Source organism: Scomber scombrus, chromosome 4 (genome assembly GCF_963691925.1).
Source record: "Scomber scombrus chromosome 4, fScoSco1.1, whole genome shotgun sequence".
NCBI lineage: Eukaryota > Metazoa > Chordata > Actinopteri > Scombriformes > Scombridae > Scomber > Scomber scombrus.
In genome coordinates this window covers 6495922-6520193 of record NC_084973.1, presented here as the reverse complement: position 1 = coordinate 6520193, position 24272 = coordinate 6495922, and the positions used below count along the sequence as shown (strand labels likewise).

The following is a 24272-nucleotide window of genomic DNA, read 5'->3' as shown; positions in this document are numbered from 1 at the left end:
CATTGTTCATTGTAGTTTTTATTTAGTTTTCAGTTAACAAAATAATTTTTTCATTGCTAGTTTTAGTGTCAGTCTTAGTTGTAATTGACTATAATAACCCTGTTCAGGATGAACTGGAATAATTACATTTAATATTTCATCTGGCGCCATAATCAGTCATTTTTAATTTATCCATCACCTACAGGGGATTTTACACATCAAAGCCTGCACAAGATGTAGCACTAGAGGTAATAAGACAGTGTTTTTTTGTTATAATTTGTGTGAGGTGACCCTTTTGTCATCCTTAATCATTCTAAAAAGGACATGTCCTACTGACCCCATGGTAACTGCATATGTATTGTATCCCCCTGAGAATCACTGTCTGTCTACAGTGTACTTGACATTATGTCAACTTGTATCAAGTATGATGGAGAATCACGATACACCCTCAGTGCTGTTTGAGTTGGATTCTTCAAGTCAGTACACTCTATACATATTTATTCAGATTATGTCTTTTAATTTGTCTGTACACAGTATATAATGTATCTAAGGAAGTTGTAGAGTTTAGTTGGTTTATCCAGAGATATTATTGTAAAAAGCAGAATCATAAGAGAATTATTAAACACTGTGGCACATACTAACATTTATATGGGACCGAATCCCAGAAAGAAAAAAAGAAATCAATGCACCAACTGAATGCCAAACACAGCCAGAAACAGAAACATTTCATTTGCCAAGCATAATCAAGGTTTTTGAATTTCTAACATCCATGCAGACAGTAATTGGCAGCTACTAGGATTTTGCAATAAAAAGCCAGTCATGGTGGCATGGCTGTGTAACTATTTGTACTCGACTCTGTGTGTTTTGTGTATTAATCGTCTCTCTAAAGCACTCTCAGAGCCGGAGGTGACCTGATCAAGATCTGCTGTGGCTGGCTAGCTCCTCTGTGAGAAACGGGCCAGGCTGACATGTGTCAGCCATGATAAATGAGCAGGTGTTTGGGTCGGTGTTAAGTAAATGGAGTCATTATTGATGACCTCAGAGCTCCCTGTGTGTTGCCAGTATCAGTGATGACTTCCAGGCCCCCACTGCAGTAAATGGGGATGTTGTGACTCTCTGGGTCAGGGAAGGACTAGCAGCCTCGGGGCCAGGCTGCAGTGTCTGCCATGGCAGGGTTAAGTTGACTTACTTGGATTGATGACCTCAAGGGAGGAAGTTCACTGGCACTCGGACTGTGTGGCAACCTCTGTGTGACTGGCTGTGACTTGCTGCTGTTATGACGGTTAGAGCTTAAATTTACAATCACGTTTCAGAGAGATAACCAGGAATGTACAGATGAAAATGAGTTTGCACTAAAGCAACTGTATTCTCTCTCTGAGGAATATAGAGAGACTGATGCACACTTTTATAGCTAGCAGGCTAGACTATTGTAACGCTCTTCTTTCTGATCTGTAGAAAAATACAGTTAATTAGCTACAATTAATTCAAAATTCGTCAGCATATGTGCTGACTAAGGCCAGAAGGAGAGCACATATTACGCCTATTTAGTCTTTACACTGGTTAACTGAGTTTTTGGTGCTGCTTTCAGCCATTAGGCTCCAGGCCACTGGAACAGTCTTCAGAGGTTTTTTTTTTTTTTTGTTTATTTGTTTTATCAACATTTTAGTATTGATCATTATGACTGATTTATTTTATTTTATTTTTATTAACATTTTACTATTTTTTTTAAATTATTTTTATTGTTTGTATTATCTTTTATTATTTATATTTTATTATCTTAACCACCCAACTTTTATTGTTGTCTAATTCATTTTTTCCCTTTTCTTTACTTTGCTGTGCATTAGTCTCTAAATTCATCAAATGTGTTGTCAGTCCCTTGTAAAGCTCTTTAAATTGTATTTTAGTTGTTTCAAAGATGCTATAAGTAAAGTTTGATTAATTAATTGATTGTACTTACCATATTCACCATCTTATTAAGCAGGTTTCAACTTATCCAGCGAAATATCTCAACATTTACTCCATGGATTGGCACAATTGATACAAGATAATCATGGTCCCCAGAGGTTGTATCCTAATGACTGATGATCCCCTGAGTTCATTCAGCACCACAAAGTGATTTGTAGCTTGAGTGAAATGTCTCTATACCAACTAATATCAATATATTGGCTGGACATTCGGCACAGTTTTTGACGCCCCCCACAGGATGAATTGTAATCCATTTTTGTGACCCCTGAATATTCCATTAAGTGCCATCATCAGGTCAAAGTTTGGCACCCATTGCTGCCAGCACAGCTGTAGTCTTATTCTTGTGGAGCTTACAATGAACCGGTAGATGTTGCAATATTTCATTAGGAAAGTGATACCTTTGACCTGCTGGTGGCGCTAGATTAAAAGTCAGCGGTTCTCCAAAGTCAGGAGGTTTCATCTTCTGTAGACCGTGAATATTTGTACAAATGTTCATGGCAATACATCCAATAGTAGTGAGATATTTCAGTCTGGACCAAAGTGGTGGATCCCTTTAGATTTATGTCCAGCAAAAATGTTGTAAAATGTATTTGTATTCCACAAAGAAAACATCTGAAAACCAATTTTACATGAGCTTGCCCACCATTCCATCCCTGTAGATAGCCTGTTTCCAGACAGGAAATACGTATGTGGAAAACCTGGATGGATGAGATGTGATATTGTCATTACTCTCCGCAGCAGTCTCTGTTGTCTTTCTCCACATGAAAAACACTGCAAGCCCTCTGTCATTGTCATCTGTGGTAGATACTGTTCTCCAAAAGGACTGAAAGTATTTATCACCTTCAGTTTGATAAGTATAAGCGTGTCACATTGTTACACGTCTCTTAGGATAATCTGTAATTTTAATTTATTTCAATATGATTACATAACACGCTCCATCTGTTGCCTCTTGCTAGCACAGGGGGGAGACAAACGTGCATATCTTTACACAGACAAGAATCTAATTATTCAATTAGGGACCGTATTGAATGAATAACTGATTCACCACAGTTTACATAATAACAACGCAGATCATTACTGGCTCTGTAACGCAATTTAGGTCAACAGTGGTGGGCCCATCATTCATGGGGATGTAGACTTTTTCGCCCCCATTACCCTGTAGTAATCTGGAAGTGGTATCATTAATATAAATGATTGCAAATGGAATGGCTTTTAATTTATATTGCATGGCTCATATTGATGAAATCAAGGGATCACATATCATTTGTGTTCACTCGCCCATTAAACAACATATCTTTTTTGACATAAATCTAACTCCTGACTCGTAATGGAATTGATTAAAGAGGTCTTCATGTTCTGGTATGAGAAAAGCTTGTTGTGTAAGTGAATGCTCGGTAAAAAAAAAAGAAGAAAAAAAAAAGAAGAAGGAGAAGAAGGTGGGGGTAGCCTGTAGTTGTAGTTGGGAGGCATGGAGGTGGCAGGGAGGTGGGGGAGAAAAGTAGACAAAGCATGCTGAGCTCCAGAGGTTAAGTCCCACCACCACCAGGCCCACAGGAATGTGTGTGTGAGAGTCCTGGAGGCTGCATTGTTGTCTGTGGTGCATCCTGCTCTGCAAACACTGCAGAGCTACTCCTCCACGACTTGGACTTGGGAAGGAGCCTGTAACGTGGGAGGTCTGGATACTAAACAGGCAAACAACGCATCATGAGATATAATGTTGTGTGTTGTTGGAAAGCAAAGATAACTTCTGTTCTGCAGCTATATATACATTTTTTCATTCTTTGGAAAAAGTGCTTTGATTTTGTTTGATCAAGGTGAACACAACAAACCCTCTGAACAAATAGAAACTATCCTCCTTCAAATCTTTATTGTCATCAGTTTCATTGAGTCAAGCACAGCATTTTGAAATGCCTAATTTCTATATCATTGTCTAGACTTGTCTGTTTGGTGTTTTTTGTTGCAGGTAACATAGAAAATGAAGTGACCCAACATTCCCACATGAATAAGCAATAGGCGACAGTGGCAAGAAAAACTCTAATAGGTATATCAATATTCACTTTTATGCAGATGATAATTTCATATGTTCCTGGTACCACTCCAACGCAGACTCTTGTGCATTTTCAGTCTGCCTTTGATGCTGTCACAATATCCCCTCTTACTTATAGACAATTATTGCAAAGTTGTACATACAATAATTAGGAATTTGGCTTGACATCAGTCTGTCATTGAAGATTAATATTCAACATTTGACCCAACAAGACTGAGAGTCTACAGCCATGCCAGCTGCTCTGTAAGGCTTTAGAGTAAATGCTAATGTCAGAATGCTAACATGCTCACATTGATTAACATGCTGATGTTTAGCAGGCATTATGTTTACCATGATCACCATCTTACTTTAGCATGTTAACATTAGCTCGAAAAAAACACAAAGTACATTAGAATTGGTGCTAATGAAATTGGTTTCCCCAATTGACCATTACACTTCTACAATAGTTGTCATACAGTCATAAAAAACACAGTTGTCTTTTGTATTCCACATGTTTGCATCCTCTTCACAACCTGGCACATTACCCACATCTAAACCACAGTTTGGTCCAAGATTTGGGTGATGCTAGTAGCAGCTACTGTGCCCTCAAGAGAAGCAGAAGCCTGATAACCTCACATCTTTCTAACTCCACACCCCCATATTTTTTTTTCGTTTTCAAACTTTGACCTTGCAGCTGGATAAAAAGTTAAGTGGTCACCAAAGTTACTACTGTTCATTATCTGGGAACAACAAATTCCTACACCAAATTTAGTGGGAATCCATCCAATTACAGTTGAGACATGTCACTCAAAAACCTCAGTGCCGCCAACTTTCATGCATTGCGCGTGACTCATGCAACTGACACAGATCTCCCGATCTCCCGCCACACATGCCTGTTCTCACACGAACTTTTCATATTTACTTCCTTGTGATTTTCAAGCAAAGGAACAGCAGCTTTTTTTTTTTCAAGTTCAGACGGGCTAGGGTGCGGAGCATAAAAGGTTAAGACATCGCTTTCTTCCTGGAGAACTCTGATTTATCTGTCATGCATCAGCTTTTTACATGTGAACATGTGCAGGATAAAAGACTGCAGAAATTAACAGTGCAACAGCTGGATGAAAGCAGAGATCTTTATACAAAGTGATTTACATACTTTGCCCTTGTGTCATGCTCTCGCTCCTTTTGTGGTGAAAACAGTTCCTCTAATTTGACTGGCGGTAAATGCAAATTCAGAGGTATTTGCCATATTTGAAATAAGAAAACTGTTTTGCTTTTTAGCTATTTATAAAGCGCATTTCATACACATGGTAAACTTAATGTGCTTCACAACAAAAAATGCAAGTGTAAAACAAGATTAACGAGTCCAATCAAACACACACAAACACACATGTGCACACACCTACACTTACACACACACACACACACACACACACACACACACACACACACACACACACACACACACACACACACACACACACACACACTTAACCAAACACTGTCATAAAAAGAAAAGTCTAAGCCAAAGTAACTAGCAGATTAGAGTTTGGAATTAGCGTGAAAGTCGATGAAAGAAGGAGAAAGCTTGAGCAGAGGTAGCTTAAGTTCAAATGTTTAGTGGCCAATTAGCCACTGTAATGAATATAGCTAAATTAACTGGGTTGAGAGCCACATAAACCCTACCAATAATGGAAGTGCTAGCAGCTGGAAATGAGACAATATGCTAACTGCTGCACAGGTCACAACTTCATCTGGACAGAGGTTAATCCAGCATTTAGACACACTTTGCATTTGGATTATAATGACTATACCGATGACATAAAATCACTTCATAGGCAGGTGAAGCTGTTTTACATGGTATCTATGTATCAACAAACCAGGGGGAAACCCAGCTTGCTGGAGCCAGTGCTAACAAGCTAACATTCAATTAGAATTTCCTTGGCTTTTCAGTATATTCCATTGTATGGCCCTGTCAATGTAGCATCAACATTCACTAATTTGCCCTTTATCATGATGGCTGTTGACTTTAACATCATTATCTAACCTGTGATAAAGTGTTTGCCACAGACATATCGCACAGTTCATCAGTTTAATGACCTATTCAGATGGCCTGAAGCCACAGATCTCTTCTTCAGATCTACCATCCTTCACTCTTTGGGGAAGTAAAGGAAATGGTAAACTGCAAAATGTGATGTAGCAGCTTTTAGGCATGTTGCCACTAGTTTTTCCAATTTGGCACTGGCACTTTTACAGCACTTGTTTTCACCCCAAAAGCGGGTGTGGTCGTTCTGGCGACAGGAAAGTGTCGTATACCTGCTTACATGTAAACAGTTCAAATCAGTTAACCACACCCCTGGAATAAGGTTGAGGTTAGAGATTTAGTGTTAGATTAATTACTGACCTGCTGCATGTACATACGGATTTACAGTAACTAGGTTACTACAGTGAATGTAAACACACTGATTGATTAGGACATGGTAGAACCACACATTTAAAACTTGACTACATCTGATTGTAAATTGATTTTTATCTACATTATTTATTTTTTATCCTGATGAAGTGGCTGCAGTTTGTCAGAAATCAGCTTAACTATCTGGGTTTGTATTATGAAGATGACAATTTATTCAGATATTACTTTTATTTTGATATAACCCCCCCGGCCTCATGATGGCACTAGAGGAAAAGTCAGTGAATCACCGAAACTTTTAGAACGCATCCTCTGATGACCATGAATATCTGTGCGCCAAATTCCATGGTGATCCTTTCAGTAGTTGTCAAGAAATTTCACAAAAAATAAAAAAAATCAACCCCATGGTGGCACTAGAGGAAAACTGTGAGGATCACAATAGTCAGTAGGATTCATCCTCTGTGTACCATAGATATGTGTACCAAATTTCATTACAATCCATCCAAAACATATTTCAGTCTGGACCACAGTCATCAATGGTCATCTGACATTGCCATTCATGCCATGTACTCGAAAATCAAACTTGGCTTTCTGTATAAAGCTTGTCTGTCTTTTCTCAAACCATAGAACTTTTATGTCTGCATTTGATTACAGAAACATTCTGTACTGTCCCACTGCCAACCATCTCATGATATCCATCTAAAAAGCTTTATTGTTAAAGTTCCAAACTACCTCAAATCTCTCTGCTCATTCAAATCTTGTACATGATCCATAACTGCCTAACCTTAGATTTTCAACATGGCATGGATGGTGGCATAGATTTTTTTTTTTAAAGTTTGTAAATCTTTATTATCAGATGTTTTTCTGACTCTTGATTATTTGTTAAAGTTGTCTGGTTTTGAAGCTTCGGTGTGAATCCAGGCCTTAATTGAAAGAAAACAAAAAAAAATCCATCTGTTAGGGGTTTTCCCACTTCAGCACTATCTAGTGCCATGACTGGTTCCTTCTCTGCTGTGCTTAATAGTGTTAAAGTCAGAGCTGTTTGTGCATGTTAATAGTCTTGTCAGAGGTCCCTGTTTAAAATGTACGTACACTTAAAACGACTGTTAACCACAGCAGGACAATTGATTTGTCAAACAGAGTAGTTCTCCACGTTTCCCCCTGTGTCTCCACTGCTGTACAAGTGTACTCTGCGGCACTCTTAAGCACTTCTGGGTTCAAGTGAAGGAGTTGGTGTATTCAGGGAGAACTCAGAGAGGAGGAGCTGGAGGGAGCGCGAGAGGTGTCTGGTTTGACTTTCAGCTCAGCGCCAACAAGTTGCACTTCACCTTCCAGCTGCTCCATGTCCCTTTGGATTCAAGGCAGGGGAGGGAGCAGGGGCCACAGGGAGGGATGGAGGGAGGAGGGGTTTGGGTGGTGGTGATGGGAGGGTGGGGGGTGGTTGCACTGGACGGGTGGGGGCACGCTCTTGGGCGGCGGACAGGCCTTGGAAATTTCCGTTGTGTGTTTCAGCTCTTTTCAGGATAGGAGGGGTTTGGAGTTGGAGTTTGAGTTGGGTGGGGTGTGTGTGTGTGTGTGTGTGAGTAGTTGGTTGGGTTGGGGTTTGGGGACTTGGCAAAGAGCCAGCCACAGCAGGAAGCTTGCTAGTTTCACACGGACAAAAAAAGCAGTCCTGGACACTGCCTAGCTATCCGAGCGCAGCACTCAAGTCATCACCCAAAAAAACAGGAACTCAGAAATGTGTTCTGCACGGGTGGTGGCACAGATTGACTGCTGCTTACACGCAGCTGCACTCAACATTTATATTTCCTTATTTCATGTTGACAAAGTAAAAGGCATCAGCCAAAGAGGATGCATTTCCCATTTTTCCTTTCAGCTGAGTCACTTCCACGCTTCCATTTGATTATGTGCCATTCTTCAGGTCTCATCAGTTCACCCTATATGCACCTGCAGAAGTCGCCGAGGGATTCGGTATGAGTTAATATTAAATTACTCATGTGTCAAGTTGTAATGTTTACACAAAGAATGTCCCCTTTGTACCTTTCTGCTGGACTCAATATGTAAACATCCTCATTGACTGAATGTTAAACAGGCAATCAATCAGATCGTACTTTAAGGGCATTACAATAGGGGATCTGACGTGGATTTAGAGTAAAAACAACACGAAAAGTTATTTATAGGCCGTGTGGAAAGTGGCCAACTCACAATTAAAACTCAAGTGGCAAAAAACCCAACAAAACAAGCATGCTAACTGTAGCATGAAATGTTTTTTTTAGACTGAAAGATGCCGCAAGTCTATTAGGTTTGGCAAAAGTCCAGCTTTAAACCGGAGGCAGGAAGAAGTGGAGCAGAGCAAGTGCCAGCAGGCCCAACAGCAGGCCTGGAGAGCAGGAGGTGCTGCTGTGCATCAGGTGGATCAAGATGTGTGTGTGTGTGTGTGTGTGTGTGTGTGTGTGTGTGTGTGTGTGTGTGTGTCTGTGTATGTGTGTGTGTGTGTGTGTGTGTGAGAGAGAGTGTGTGTTTGTGTGTGTGTGTGTGTGTGTGTGCTGAAGAAGGGAGGGTTGCAGGGGGGCAGGTGGACACTGGTGTGGTTTGCTGGGGGCTCAGGGCCCCTAGCAGGTGGATGCACAGAGAATAGAAATTAAAAAAAGGAGGGATTAAGGAGATGAAAAGAAGTCAAGGATTACTTGTCTCCTTTTCTCCGCCGAAGATACAAGTACAAGCCAAGGGTCTCATACCAAAACATCTGTTTGTGGGTGTTGGCAAAGTGATTACCTCAAATAGATGATCAAAGCTCATATAAATGAATTTCACAGGTTGCTACATTTATTATCAATCTATTTTTAGACTAGTTGATCAATAATTTAGTCTGTAAAATGTGAAAAAATGTTTTAAAAAATAAAATAAAAAAGTCATAATTTTCCAAGGCCTAAAGTAATGCCGTCAAATGAGGAAATACATTTAAAAATAGATAATAAAGTATCAGAAATTTAGAAATATAAGCAGAAAATGCCCACATTAAGAGGTGAAGACATTTAAAGTATTTAATTTGAAGCACTATTAGCCAAAGTTTCCCTTCTTTGATAACTTTTGTGCAGCTTGCATACATTTTATATTATGTTAAGGTCTGTAATTTATGAATAACTAAGAAAAATGTTGGTAAAGTAAATGTACCCTTCTCTACACCCCTTTCCTCAATCTCCCCATTAATGAAGAAATTGATAGTAGATTAAGAATAAGTGACACCCTTGAAATTGTGTCCCTGCCTCTATTAATCTGACTGAAAATCAATATGATCTGATCAAACTGAGTGAAGCGGCTCTACTCCTCCACCCCCCATCGCCCACCCCGGTTAGTTTGTTTCTGTTGTGTATTGGTGAACATGGCCTCTGTGTGGATCATGGTGCATGGCATTATTTATTCATGGCGTGGACCGATAGATGTGGTTCAAGCTTCTCCTGAGTATTGTCCATCTGTTAGTTGGCCTACTGTACACAACTAATGTAATATGTGAGACCTCAGGAGGGGCAATAATAGCCGCTCATGTGTTAACACTTCACACTATTTATCTGTGTAATAACACTACCGTTAATTATACTTAGTGCCTTGTCGTTGCAATGTGATTTATGTCTCCCTGAAGATGTGCTAGATAAACAGCGAGTAAAAGTGTGACCTTAGCAGTTTTATTTGATCACCGCCGTGCTGACAGCAGTTCACCCTCTCACAAAACACCTGTAACATGGGAAAACCTCAGGTCTAATTGCTCCCTATAAGACACTCTATAATCCGTCTCTGAGGACTGCCGTACACGTCATTTTACACAAAGCTGCAGATAATTTAATTTCCACCCAGGGAGCTTTCAGCATTAGCCTGTAATAGAAAAGCAAGATTGCTGCCAGATTTCCGGCACGGGTGCCTCTGTATCAGTATGATCATGAAACTGAAACAGCAAAATCAAGTTTTCCTACTATTGATTGTTTTTCTTCTGAATAAGAAGAAAGCTCAAGTTATTCAAACATCCCCAAAGATTACATTATGTGATTCTATCAGTCCCTGTAGAGAACTTTGTGTGTTTTGAACCATGATTAATAGTCTCTTACTTTTAATGTTGAACCTTTTCATTTTCTGCAAGATATTAAGCCTGACATATCCATAACTTGTGCATATTCAGTACAAATTAGTTTTAAATTGTGCACACTGCAGATTAACATGCTCAAATGAGAGTGTTATCTTTACTTTATGTCGCTTCCATCTGTCACCAGATGTTGTAATATATGTTACAATGAGAGCTGTAAAAATCCCTCCTCTCCCCAAACATAAATGATAAGGAAAAGGTGTCAAAATCAGCTATCATTTAATGAAAAGTAACAGCTGAAGACGGTTTATAATCTTTTCTCCTTGGTGGAATGATAATACTCAGTTTCACTATGAATCAATACACTACTCTGCATAGTAAGATAATAACATGCTTTATCGTGTACAGTAATGCTCCAGATAGCTTCACACTGCAACATCTGATCATCTCTGGGGACTGGATCTGTGTGGCTTGCTTCCCATCTTCAGCTTTAAAAAAAACACACAGCTGCTACAATAGACTGCAGTGTGGAGGGGTGTCTCACTTTGATCTTTAAATACCCTCTAACGTTAAGGCACGCTCATTGGCTTTGATTTTTATTTTTTTCTACATCTGCTGAGCAAAATGCAGACGTTCCCTTGAATCCTCTCCTGTGTGGCTGTAGTACAGCAGAGAATGAACACCTATCCGCTCTTTTTATTTTTTTCCCCTCCCTCCTCCAACACCAACACCACCACCATCTGTCCCTTTCTTCCATTTCATGTGCTCAGGCAATATCCACACCCCTCTCATAGCAACAGCACGCCGCCTCCTCCGCCGCCCCCACCACCACCGCCGCCTTGCAGTGAATTTTTTTCTTGCCCTGGATCTTCGCCTCGCACAATGCAGACGGTCCCTTAGCCATGCCTGACGGTTCAGTGTTCCCCCCTCCCCCACCAGCCGAGCTCCTGTTTCACTCAAAGATGGCGTCGGCTCTAGAGCCCCTGGTCTCTGGCTGCATTTTTAGGCTTGTTGTTGTCTCCGTTTCGCACGGTTTTGGCACCTTCTCCTCGGCGGCTCGACACGAAATTCCGGTGAGTAGCAGCGGGGAAGCGGGACAAACAGGGACAAGACATTTCTGTTTTTATACACGGTCAGCTTTACCCGAGCTTCCCTCGGAGACCAGAACCGGACCAGCTCGGGCTTTCTGGGTAAACGCGAGAGGTAGAGGGAGAGCGGGGTACGGAGGGGAGGATGGTCGCGGAGGTGGGTGGGGAGGGAGGGGGGGAGAGAGCCGAGGCCCAGCCACTCCGCTCCAGCGGCCTTGTCTTCACCGCACCGCAGGCTGTAGCGTTACGTGGGAGGGCGGTTGGTGGAAGGGAGGAAGTCAGCGAAGGTGGAGAGAGCGCTTGTAAGGACGCGTCTAAGCGGGCAGAGGACCCTCGCCCATACCGACGACTGAGAAGGAGGCCGCATAGCATGTAATACTGCAGAATTTACCGCTCGGATATCTTCATTTATTTTACACTTGCCCGCTAGCCGAGATGGCCGTCTGCAAGTTGCATTGTGCCTTTTTTTTTTTTTTTTTTTTTTTTTTTAACAAGGCCGCGATCTCACGTTAATATGTGAATGACATTCAAAATGAGATTATTGGCTGTGATTGCTGTGGTGTAATGGTTCGTATTGTGTGAAATATCCGCACGGAGAGTGAAATGTTGTCGTTTTCGTGCTGGAGGGCCGGCTAACCGCCCGTTTCATGCTGTTTACGTTTCGGGTTAGCGAGTAACGTTAGTAACATCATCGTAAACGTTAGCTCGCTGGCTAGCTGTGGACGTTAGCTTGCTAAACAACAGCAGTTAGCGGGAAAGGCTTGTTGTCAGATACTTGGCTGCCTAATATCACATCCGTGAGAGTAAACAGAACAGCGGGAAACAGTTTGGCAATGCGGCAATTGTCTTAGGCTTTGATTTTAGCTAGCCTCTCAGCTAATGTTTGCTAACAGTCTGTGTTTTGACTGCATCATGTTTACGTTAGCAACCCAACTAGCCCAGTAGTCCACTTGCTAGTGCAGTTTATAACAATATGTTGTTTACCCCTTTCATACCTCATAGTTTGTATCCTTATATGTCATATTATTGCAATTTATAGTGGTTATTTGAGGTTATGGCCACATTTGTTAGTTGACAGTCCTTGTGTATTATTGGTTGTGGTTAGGTAGGGGTGTAAATATAGTCTGAAAACTGCATGTATGTTAACAACAAATGATAAGCAAGCTGTTTAGATGTAACATGCATCAGTTGGGAACGCTCCTCTTCCATGTGTCCATTGTTGTTAGTAGTGCAAGCATGGCTTTGTGTATATATCGTTGTGAGGGAACTGCATGGTGTGCTAGCTGATTTAGAAATCTGCACCCTTTCTAAGGTTGTTTGTATTTCACTCAAACTAGTCCATCCACTTGATTGCTTTGTTTTTGTTACTTACAATGATAAAAGTGTGTTTTTTGTGGCAGATTTCACTAACCTCTGGCTCTCTGTGATATGTTCTTTTATTCTGCAGGGTGCATCTACCACAGTACAATAGGCATGAAGGTGATCAGTCCTGGCTGCTCCCTGGGGTGAGATATCTGTTCCGTCCCAGAGCTGAGAAGCCCAGACTGCTGGAAGAGCAAAAGACAGCGAGAGAGATCAAGTGAAGACGAGGGAACGTGGATGCAGAGAAAAAATCCTCATCTTGTGGAATGTTATAATCCTCAGAAAACATATTCACTGTATTGCCCTTACCTTCATCATTGAAACACTATATTCATATCTTGGAGACCATGGTCATCTTTCACAATTCAAATTGAGGACTGACTAGTTTGCTAGTGACAGGAAACTAACCGAACAGATTTTATTGTCCACATACTGGTATTTTGTCACAGGCAAATTGGGAAAACCTTATTTTTGTGAAAGCCCCTCTTATCTTGAAGATCTGCTCTACCTTGTGTACAGTGGGAGTTTCAGTGTCAAATAGACCTGCTACTTCCTCCACCTCCCCTGCTTTCCGCCAGGAACGTTCACCTGGCTGGGAGTGGGTGGTGGGTGGGCCACATTTTACCGGGTGGAGGGTTGGCTCACAGGGTTTGTGCTATGGTCAGCTGCTCCCTACCGTGCTGTTCATACTCAGTTTCTGAGGCACTCTCCGTGCGGCCCCAGGACAAGGGATAGTAAGCATAAAGAGGGTTAAGAGAAGGAGGAGGAGGCGGCGGCGCTACGGCGCAGGCCAGGTGTTTTCCTTGGTCAAAAGTTCCTATTTTTTTGTGCGGTCATTGCGGTAAGGCCCCACGGCCATCGCACCCTGCCAGACCGCAGCCATGGTGAAACTGGCCAACCCAATGTACACCCAATGGATCCTAGAGGCCATCAAGAAAGTGAAGAAGCAGAAGCAGCGACCATCAGAGGAGCGTATTTGCAATGCAGTCTCTATGTCCCATGGTCTGGACCGCAAAACGGTTCTGGAGCAGTTAGAGCTCAGCGTCAAGGATGGCACTATCCTTAAGGTCACCAACAAAGGTCTCAACTCCTACAAGGACCCTGACAACCCCGGACGCTTGGCTCTGCCAAAGCCTAAAGGTGGCAGCAACTCTGGAGGAGGAGGAGGAGGTGGTGGAGGAGGGGGTGGCAGCAGCAGTGGCGGTGGAAGCAGCTCTCACTCCCATTCAGGGAAGAAACCGGGACTTGACTGGAACAAGTTGATTAAGCGGGCACTGGAGGGGCTTCATGAGCCTGGCGGCTCCAGCTTAAAAAACATTGAGCGCTTTCTCAAGTGCCAGGCTGATGTGGCAGCCTACTTGTCGGGCAGCGGCTCCATGGGGCCCGGCATCTTCCACCAGCAGCTGAGGGTGGCCCTGAAGAGGGCTGTGGCCCATGGGCGTGTGGTAAAACAGGGTCCACTATTCCAGATCGTCAGCCGCAGCAGCTCCCAGGATGACGGGACCGGGACGGTGTCCTTGGAATCACTGCCGCCCGTCCGCCTGTTGCCCCACGAGAAAGACAAGGTAAGAGCTAAACATGTATCGCACGTTACACACAGATAAGAAAGTGTGTGCGTACACATCGGGCTCACACACATTTACAAAATGCAGTGAATAATGAACACCTGATCACATTTCTGATGGGCATTGGTGTATGCTGGCGTGTATCATGGATTTATCATACAAGATACTTTCTAATTAGTTATAAAACACAACTGAGTCTGTTGTTGATCGCAGCTGTGATGGAGATAATCTAATTTTGTTGTTAGAAGTTTAAGACGTGCAGAATGTAAACAGATGAATGGGTGTGAAGCATTTTTCTGCATCAGATGAGGTCACTGCTGAAACAACTGTAAACAAACTGGTGACATAAGAAATCTGATGTGCTCCTTCCTCAGTGACAACATGTGCAGCAACAGAAAGCGAGTGTGGTGTGTGTGAAAGTAACAGATTAGAAAACTTCCTGTCCACACTGCACGCAGTCTACATGCATATAAGCTGCTGCACATGCAGAGTTGTCCCATCTATCTGCAGGCGGTACCTGAGACAATGGCACCACAGCTTCTTGTTTAAAACGCCTGTGGCTGATAAAGTTATAATTTACTACACAGTAGTAAGACCTTTGACTGTGTGAATGTGTTTTCATACAGCATATGGTGTAGTGGTTTCGAGATAGCACAGTTATTTTAGAAGTGGCTGAGAGGAGCGGGGCAACAGTTGTGATATCCCAGCAGATGCGAGTGTGAGCATCTTTCCACAAACTGTAGTGTGTGTGTGTTTGAGTGTTTGGAGCAACCAGGGGTATCATTGTCAGTATTGCATAGCTCTAGTAGGTGCTGGTATCTCAGGTGTGTGTGCTGCGGTCCAGGCGAGGGGTACGAGGGTGATGCTGCTGGGTGGGTGGCTTGTGGGCCAGTTTCCAGCAGAGGAGGTCAGGGGGGAAGAGTCACATGGCTCCCAGCCTCCTGCAGGGAGTGTTGACCAGCTGCAGGGCTGCTCCCTGTCAGGAGCTGACAGGAGATGAGAGGAAGAAAGAAAGGAAGAAAAGGAGGGAAAGGGAGGAACACACAAGAGTGCACGCGAGAGAGAGAGCAAGAAAGAAAGAAAGAGAGAGAGAGAGGTGGTCTGTAGTGTTGCCAGAGGAAGAGGCCTGGATGACGCAAGCCACAGGCCTCTGTAACCAGAAAGGAAGAGAGAGGCAGAGACACGGAGGGAGAAGAAAGTGAGAGAGAGACAGAATGAGTTAGAGAGAGGGAGAGGCAGACATGCCGGCGACAGAGGAGAGAGGGAACACACCCACTTTTGTAACCTGATCAGAGGGAGCAGCCGGGTGCTAACCTCTGCTTCTAAGGGCCAGGGACATGTACACACACACAGATATGAAGCCACACTACTACACGCTAAGAAAGAAACACAAACAAGTCCATACACAGGTCCGCAGATGTGCAACAGCCCAGCATGTAAATAAAAGTTAAGAGTCACACACTATCTGCCAAACCAGCGGCCCGTGGTCTGGTCATCTGTCGCTCAGGTCAGACAGTAGATCTGGAGAACAATAGATGGGTCCTAAATACTGTTTTGACTGGCGAATGGCTCCTGGCTTTATCCGGCCCCTGTGTGGGTGTGTACATGTCTGTGCAGGCACAGAAGCTCCTGGTAAGGACGCACGCACACACAAATACACACACACACACACACACACACACACACACACACACACACACACACACACACACACACACACACACACACACACACACACACACACAGAGAGAGAGAGAGTAGGATTAGCCTAGAGAGCAGGCTGGAGTCACATGGGGGTCTGCCTAACACAGTGACCTGCTTGGCTGCAGATGGTCCACCTCTTATAAGACATCCAGCCATCAACCTCCTCCTCCTCTGACTCAGCTCACTGATCTGCCCGCTCTGTCACACTGCCCCGTACCACCAGATGAAAACACAAGTAATGCATACCTCGAAAAAAGCAAAGAAAATGCTTTTTTACAGTTTAAACTTTGTATGTAATCTCACATCGGCCCCAGAGAGCAACGAAAACTGTAAATTAAGCCTAAAATCAGGCAGAAAGTGAATTTTTAGCAGCAGTAATTGTGCAGAAAAAGCCACCTGGTTACACAAGGGGGGGATATTATTAATTAAAGGTGTGGAGATGAGTGAGAAGTTGTGTTTTTGCTACTGTGTTACTGCAGCAGTGAGGAAGTTGACATTTGTGTTGTGTTTACTCCTCTTTCCCTCTACTTCTCCTGATATCGCTTTGATAAATCTCCACCCTGCCAACAGCTTCATCACGTATGTTTTACGTGCGATTGTCGACGTGTTCTCGATGCGTGTGTTTGTGTGTGTGTCTGCGTCAAAGCGATAGAAACCCCACACACACACACACACGAAAGACGTAGACGGGGTGTCACACAATCTTTCTCCTCTCCTCTGCCAGTGCATCATCGCCATATCGCCCCGCATGATTGCTAACAGTTATGATTTCCCAAGGAGAGAGGTGCAGAGAGAGTGAGAGAGAGTGAGTGAAGGAGGGGAGGAGGAGGGGGAGGAAAATCAAAACAAATGGCTAAGCACCAGCTTTGACCCCATTTGTGGGGGAGATTTGTGTACTCAACGCCCTGATATTTGTGTCAGACCGCTCCATTCAAACAGCATCCCAGACCCTATTTCTGTCTTTCTGTCTCCCCCGCCACCCTCCCATCCTCTCCTCTCTCACCCTAATAGGGTGCCATTGCCAGGTCATGAAGGGGGAGGCGATGGGGGAGCGAAGTCAAGCAGGGGTCACGGATATATAGATGGCAAACCTCATTGCCTCCCCGAGCGCCCGTTTAGCACTATGAGACTACAGCCATTAGGTGGGATGGGCTTGATGCTGAGCCTTTGTGTGTGTATGTGTATATATATGTGTGTGTGGGTTTGTAGTGTTGTGTGTGTGTGTGTGTGTGTGATGTTCATCCCATCATAATAGGCAAGAGCAATCTCCCTGCCCCGAGATTGCCCTCTCCTCAACAGCTGGAGCGGAGTGAACCGGAGTTCTTGACGCCAATGTGCAGTGTCACGGCGAGGGCGTTTGGAGAAAAAAGAAGCGACACACACACACACACACACACACACACTCTAATCGTGCACAGTGTTGTGTTTGTGGTGATTTCCCTCCAAAATGTCCCACTGACCCCTTAACTGGCTCAGCTAATACTAGCTAATGATTATTTTGCTGGTGGTGGTAGTAAAGCTGCTACATTAGGCGGCGCTTTATTATGAAGCCTAATGGAGATATTAATGCAGTGTTATTCATCCCACTCTGCCCGCTCCTCCTCCACCCTCCCTCCCTCCCTCCACCTGTCTTTCTAACATCACACACACATTACCTCCGCTTGTGTTTGCTCAAGGTGAAGACATCATGTATCCTCACTCTCACTCACACACATGCCTGCCTCTTCCTCTTCTCTACTCTACTCTCTCTTCTCCTCCCATCCCCCTCCATCACCGCTACATCACGTTATGTAGTCACAGGAGAGGATTGTGTATGTGTGTGTATTCGCCACACGGATGGAAATATTCTCCCCTCACCACAGGAATGCTGGGGAAAGTGACTTAATTGGGTGCCGTGAAATGGCCTCCTTCAAGCGTATTGTTTACTTTTTCTTGCTTTTCACATTTCCGACCGATCCATGTTTTTTGGGGGGGTTTTTTCGAGGAGGAAGGTGAAACTTGCTGCCTCCGTACACTCCACAGACTGCGGTTCACATTTTGTCACAGTCCTCTCCTCGGCTGACCCCGACGACGTCAGCGTGTTTAAGTTGAAAGCTTCGCTCGGCTCTCTCTGACGGCACCGGCTTTAACCTCACGCTGCGGAGCTACTACAGGCCCTGTTGTTGTTTGACATTTCAGCACTACACACCAGCAGAGACCGAGCTGGCTGTTATTTTAAAGGGTCAGTTCACACAAGTCATAATAAAGCCACAACAGTGAGATGATGGGAAATATTTTGATAATTGATGAGTTGTTAGAATTAGGGCTACAACTAACAATTATTTCCATTATTGAAATAATTTGTCAATTGTTTTCTCAATTGACTGATTAGTTGTTTGGTCTATACAGTGTCCCAAAGCTCATGGTGACATCTTAAAATGTCTTATTTGTCCTGACCAACAGTACACAACCCAAATATATTCACTTTACTGTCATAGAGAACTAAAAAAACAAGAAAATATTCACATCTAAGTAAACGGTGATTATTCAATTATCAATAGTTGGCGATTAATTTAATAGTTGGCAACTAATCAATGAATCGACTTATCTTTGTAGTTTGAGTCAGAATAATTTTCTCTGGTTGCTGCTTCTCTCTGTGTCTGGGAAACCGATAAGCCTGATGAACTACTGCAGATAAATTGATAACAGAGCTGCAGTGATTAGTCTATTAATTGATCAATCAATTGACAGAAAATTTGCTATAACTACTTTGATAATAGTTTTGAATCATTTGTAGAAGAAAATAATCAAAATACCAGCTTCTCGAAAAATGAATATTTTCTGGTTTATTTAGCTGTCTGTGATAGTAAACGAAACATCTTTGGGATGTGGAGGTTGGTCATGAGAAAAGAAGACAATGATTTTTAACCATTTTCAGACAATTTATTGACCAAACAATTGGGGCCTAACCGATACTGTTTTTGGGGCCGATACCGATATTATGGAGTAAAAAAAATCTGATATCGATATTTCAGCTGATGCAGAATATGCATATAAAACCCACATTTTTGCAATGTGGTTATCAAACACTTGTGATAAGATATGTAATGGAGGCAGGATATTTTACTGTTGCACAGTGCACTGAAACAGTAAACTTCCCTGGGAATTTAATAATGATACATTCCTATAAATGATAAAACACATACAACAACATAAAACTTATACATTACTCTGTCAGCCGATAGTAGGACTGTTCCTTTAGTAGAAGAAACGCCAATAAAACTGTCCACGGTGATGTCTGTGTCTTACCTTGTATCAGCACCTGCTAGCAATAAATGTCACATGCTAAGTAAGTGAGGTGCAGCGTGTGTGAATACAGCGCCAGTGTTTTTAGCATCGTGCAGTTCGAGCATCGGCCAGCATTCGTCTCCGAGGGAAAGGTGTGCCAGTCTGACCCCGCTGGCTGCAAAAGAACCACCAGGAAACAGAAACAGCTGGCCGACAGTCTATAGAAACAGCATTAGCAGCAGCGTCTGCGCCCATGGGGGAGCAGTTACCTCGAGCTCACCAGCGACTGTGACGCGAATGGCATTTGGCACGGTGGAGCGGGGGGAGCTGTGTGAGGCCCTCGCGTACAGCTAACCTCACCACCCCACAAATAGAGCCAATGTGCGGAGCAGCTGTGGAAGTGATGGCTGGAGCACGGCCAGGGCCCCCGCTCCTCTTGATGCAGTGATTTAGCTCCGTGCTCTCTGGCTAACCTCGATCTTTAATGGAGAATGATGCCGGGCTCGAAGGGAGGGGACGTTGGCACAACACCGGGTCTTCCTCGGGCTGTCTCGCAAAATTCACATCAGTTCATTTCAAGTGTTCCTGGGGTTTCACATGTATTTACCTGTCGACTGATGTGACTCCGACCTCCTTGCATGCATGTTTGAGTGACTACTAGCGCTCAGTGTATTGAGTGACTTCTGGAACAAGTGCGTATGTGATAGGGTTGAGTGATTAATCATAAATTCACTGTCACTGTGGTGTCAGATTTGGTTCAAGTTGTTTAATGATGCAGTGTGTGTTGGTCAGCCGCTCTCATTAGTTGCTGCTTGAGTTCACCGCTCTGTTAACATTGGTCTCTGGGTGATGGTGGAGAAAGTTCACAGTATACTCTTACAAACGTAATTAATTAGTCATTTAATGTAGAATTACTTGCGACCGCTGCCTTTTTTGAGGATGAAACTCTAGCTTGTACTTGCTGCAGACTGTCCAGGTGCTGCACTGCCTTCATGGTCGAGTTCTGCCTTTTTCATTCTATTAGTATTGTGTTATTAACGAACATTTAGACAATTGGGTTTTTGACATTTGTGAAATAAAACCTGCCATCAGGAATAGATGTTTTCACCTAATTTTCTCTTGATTTAGTGGCTTTAGTTTGGATCTCTACATCTTGTTGGGTAGAGTTGATGGCTGAGGGGATTTTAATGGGAGACATTACAGTTATTATAAATGACCATGTTTGATTTATATTCACTGAGTCATTAAGTTGTTTTTTCCTTGGATGTATTTTGTTTTTTCAACACTGTATGGTCGACATAATATCAGTATCGTGATATGAGTCTTATGTATTGGATATCGTAATATGAGACTAGATATCGTCCTAGATATTGGATATGATAATATTGCGATGTGAGACTATATATCATTTTATATATTGGATATTGTAATATTGTGATATTAGACTATATCTCGTCTTATATATTGGATACCGTGATATGACTGTATATCATCTACGATAATGGATATCGTAATATCATATGTCATAAGTGTTTTCTTTTCCTGCTTTTAAAGGCTAAAATACAGTCAAGTGTAATTATCTGAACTTGTCAGACTGTTCCAGCTGTTGTATTGTTTGCCTTTAATCACTTAGTCATTATATCCACGTTACTGATGATTATTTATCAAAAACTTTATTGTGAAGATATGTCGTAAAATCACCAATAGTCGTCGAAATGGAAGTATGTCTTGAATTTCGTCCATAGCAACCATGGTAAGAGGTGTTTCTGTTGGGCTTAGAAGAAATTCATTTATTATTTTATTCTATTGAGTGTTTGTGGTCTGTACTAGCAGTGAGCCTGTTAAACTGTAGAGCTAATACACACACGTCAGTATTAGTTTATTTATCGTAAGTCATATCACACATGGCAGACTTTCCTTCATATCGTGCAGCTGCAGTACATGATCGTGTGTGTTTGTGTGTCGCCTCTGCTTGCACGGCATGTCCTGTAACAGTGATCAATGAGTTTGAGTTTCGGGTAGGGGGTGGCCGGAAGGGAAGTGTGGTGGTGCTGGTGGTTGGTTGCCGAGATCAGGCTCCCATGTTAATGAGATCCTTGACTTGAGACGAGACAAGGACAACAGCAAAGGCTTTTCCCCTCTTTCTCTCTGTTCTCTCGTTGCCTTACACCCCCCCCTTTCCCTCCGTCTCTCCCGCTCCTTTTCGTCCTTCCTCCATTGTTCTCTCCTTCCTGTCTCACTCTCCTGTCCTCTGTCTTTTTGGAGAACAGCAGCCAGTTGCATAAAGGGAAAAAGCAGGCCACCTCTTTAATCTCATATCTCCCATGCAAGCTCTCAGACAATACAACATGTTGCCTCAAGTGCTCATTTTGAACCATTCGAAATCAAACCAATAACAGCCGAGGCACAGCAGGAGCGTGTTTTGATAATGTTGTGCTGTTGTGAACCTTGAAGCGTGGGCGAGTGGGTGTGTCAGCTGGGTCAGAGCAAAGTATCTATACGTGTGTGTGTGTGTGTGTGTGTAAACCAGTAACTCGTAAGACATGTTTACACGGACTTAAAGGTGGCATTTCAAGTCCACCCAGTCCAAGCAGCTCGCCACGAGGTGTGTTCCTTTGGCTCAGAACATCTTTCTTTTTTGTGCTCCTCGCATCGGTAAAAAAGGGAAGAACACATGCCAAAACGTGAACACACGGGGCTTAAAATAGACAGAGCGCACACACACATCCCAAGTCAAATGTCGGCCATGACACTTCACTCAAACAACCAGTCGATGTGAGAAATTTCTAGAGCGATGGCGCGCTGTAAGAGCAGCCTGGCTGAGTCAGAAAAAAGAGCTGAAACAGGGAGGGGAAAAACAGATCTCAGGAGGAATTTGAGGGTTCGCTGTTCCAATATCCCTGTCGTGGAGGGAGGATTACCATTTTTTTAAAATAAAAAATGTTAACATTTTTTTAGTATCTGTCAGGGATTCATTTACAGAGGCGGCCGGTAACTGAAGCCACACTGTAACGAGCGACTCTACATGAGGCTTCCAAATGCATGCGTGTGTGTGTGTTTCCTTGAGCGGGAACAGTTGACCTCCTCCAGCGGGGAAGGAGTTAAGCGTCAGGAATGATTGAGGTGTCGGTCGCACGCAGGCTGCTCCAGAGGACCGAAGCTGCACATTTTCTCTCCCTCTCTGTCTTTTACACTTTCCATTTCCCTCGCTCTCCTCCTCTCCTCTCTTTTCTTTATTTTTGTCCTTGTTCTGTCTTTTTTTCCTTCCCCTCCACAATCCTCTCCTTGTTTGCTCGTTACCAACTTAGAAGCCCGTTCATGTGCAGATTCTTAATGATTACTTCAAATAAGAGTTTATACATTTATCCACAAGTACGGTTCTGTCTTCCTCTCTGCTTATCTGTCTCTCTCTCTCACTCATTCTTTACAACCCTCCTCTCTCCTTATTCCCTTACTCTCTCACTCTGTACCTTTGTTTCTCTTTCTCTCTCTGTCCCTGTGCTGTGTGTGTGTGTGTGGGGGTGTGGGTGAGGGTGGGGTGGTGGTGTTTAGTGGAGGGTGTTGGAAGCAGCCTGAGTCAGAAGGAAATGAACCCAATAAATCAAGCTCCTGTCTCTGTCTCCTCCCTGCCAAGACCTGCTGCCAGCCGGCTCTCTGCAAGCGACGCACATCTCCACCCGCCACCCAACAGAAAAAGCCCTCAATGAACACCACGTTATTGTTTTACATTAATATAAATAATTAGAATATTTATAATGTTAAGATTAGATGTGTGAAAGCAACATATAAAGTTTTCCTTTTTAGTCGTGATCGTCAAGGATGAGATTGAGAATAAAGTCTTCCTTTTTCATGCACAGTTAAATCATATCCAGCTGTCTTGTAAATTCATAATAAGTGCTGATGGAAGTTATACACACACACACACACACACACACAACCACACAACCACACACACTCACATTTGTGTTGCTGACCAGTGGTTAGATAGTATTTAAAGCTCATCACCACCACTGACTAAAACCTGGAAAAATGAGTCATGAGTAATTGAATCAACACCTGCCCGACAGTATCAACACAATGTAAGCACTTTATATGCTTTATAAACACAGTGTGTGGTGCAGGTTACAGTGTCGTGAGTGAACTCGTGTGGGTGTCTGTGTGTGTGTGTGTGTGTGTGTGTGTGTGTGTGTAAAACCACTCCTTTTTAACAGAATTTGAACTTGTAATTAGTCGAGTTCCCTTTGTACAAAAAGGAGCAACTTATACAAAAGGTGCTTTGCTATGAAATGAAAAGCTTTCTACACTTCTCTTGAAAGGCACTCAGGATCCTTTTATGTGCTGTTGAATTACTGAGGATTCATCAGGCCCCCTTTTTTTTTGTGTCACCGATCAACACAAAAAGACTCAAAGTCAAATGAAGGAATAAAAGGACGTGTGTGACTCTGCTCCAGCTCTGGAAAGTCACAGGAGGACGGTGAGCGAACAAGCAGCCTCTCCCCAGGGCGACTCCACCGCACGCCACACCGTGAATCGCACCAAACATAAAAGCAGCGCCGCGGCCAAAAAGCTCCGGCATGTGAGCATTCCTCCGCTGCTGCTGTTTCCGAGTCGTCCCACACGCCCGCTGGCGAACAGCAGCCCAGATGTCATGTGAGTTGTTTTCAACAGCGGCTTTCTCTCTGCCGCTCTGCCATAACACTGAGAACACACAGAGTTGAAGCACTCGGGCAGCAGATGTTGTTGTTCACAGCGTCTCCTGTAGCTCCTTCAGAGTCAGAGTCACCCCCTCCTCACCCCTCCCTCGCTTTCTGCAGGGTTGAAGCCAAGTGTACAC

The 24272-nt window shown here is 43.3% G+C and overlaps 1 protein-coding gene across 3 annotated transcripts in view; it reads left to right on the top strand.

Annotated features, from left to right (window-relative positions):
* The first annotated feature begins 11274 nt into the window (after positions 1 to 11274).
* kat6a (K(lysine) acetyltransferase 6A) overlaps positions 11275 to 24272 on the top strand; it is a 32348-nt gene continuing 19350 nt past the window's right edge. The window contains exons 1-2 of one of the 3 annotated variants that reach the window (XM_062417152.1): positions 11275 to 11525; positions 12988 to 14467. In XM_062417152.1, the coding sequence (XP_062273136.1) occupies positions 13784 to 14467 (684 nt within the window). In that variant the 5' untranslated portion in view covers positions 11275 to 11525; positions 12988 to 13783. Of the gene's footprint in view, positions 11526 to 11814; positions 11913 to 12987; positions 14468 to 24272 lie in introns of those variants that run through there. The other 2 variants (XM_062417150.1, XM_062417151.1) reach the window with 2 other exon arrangements.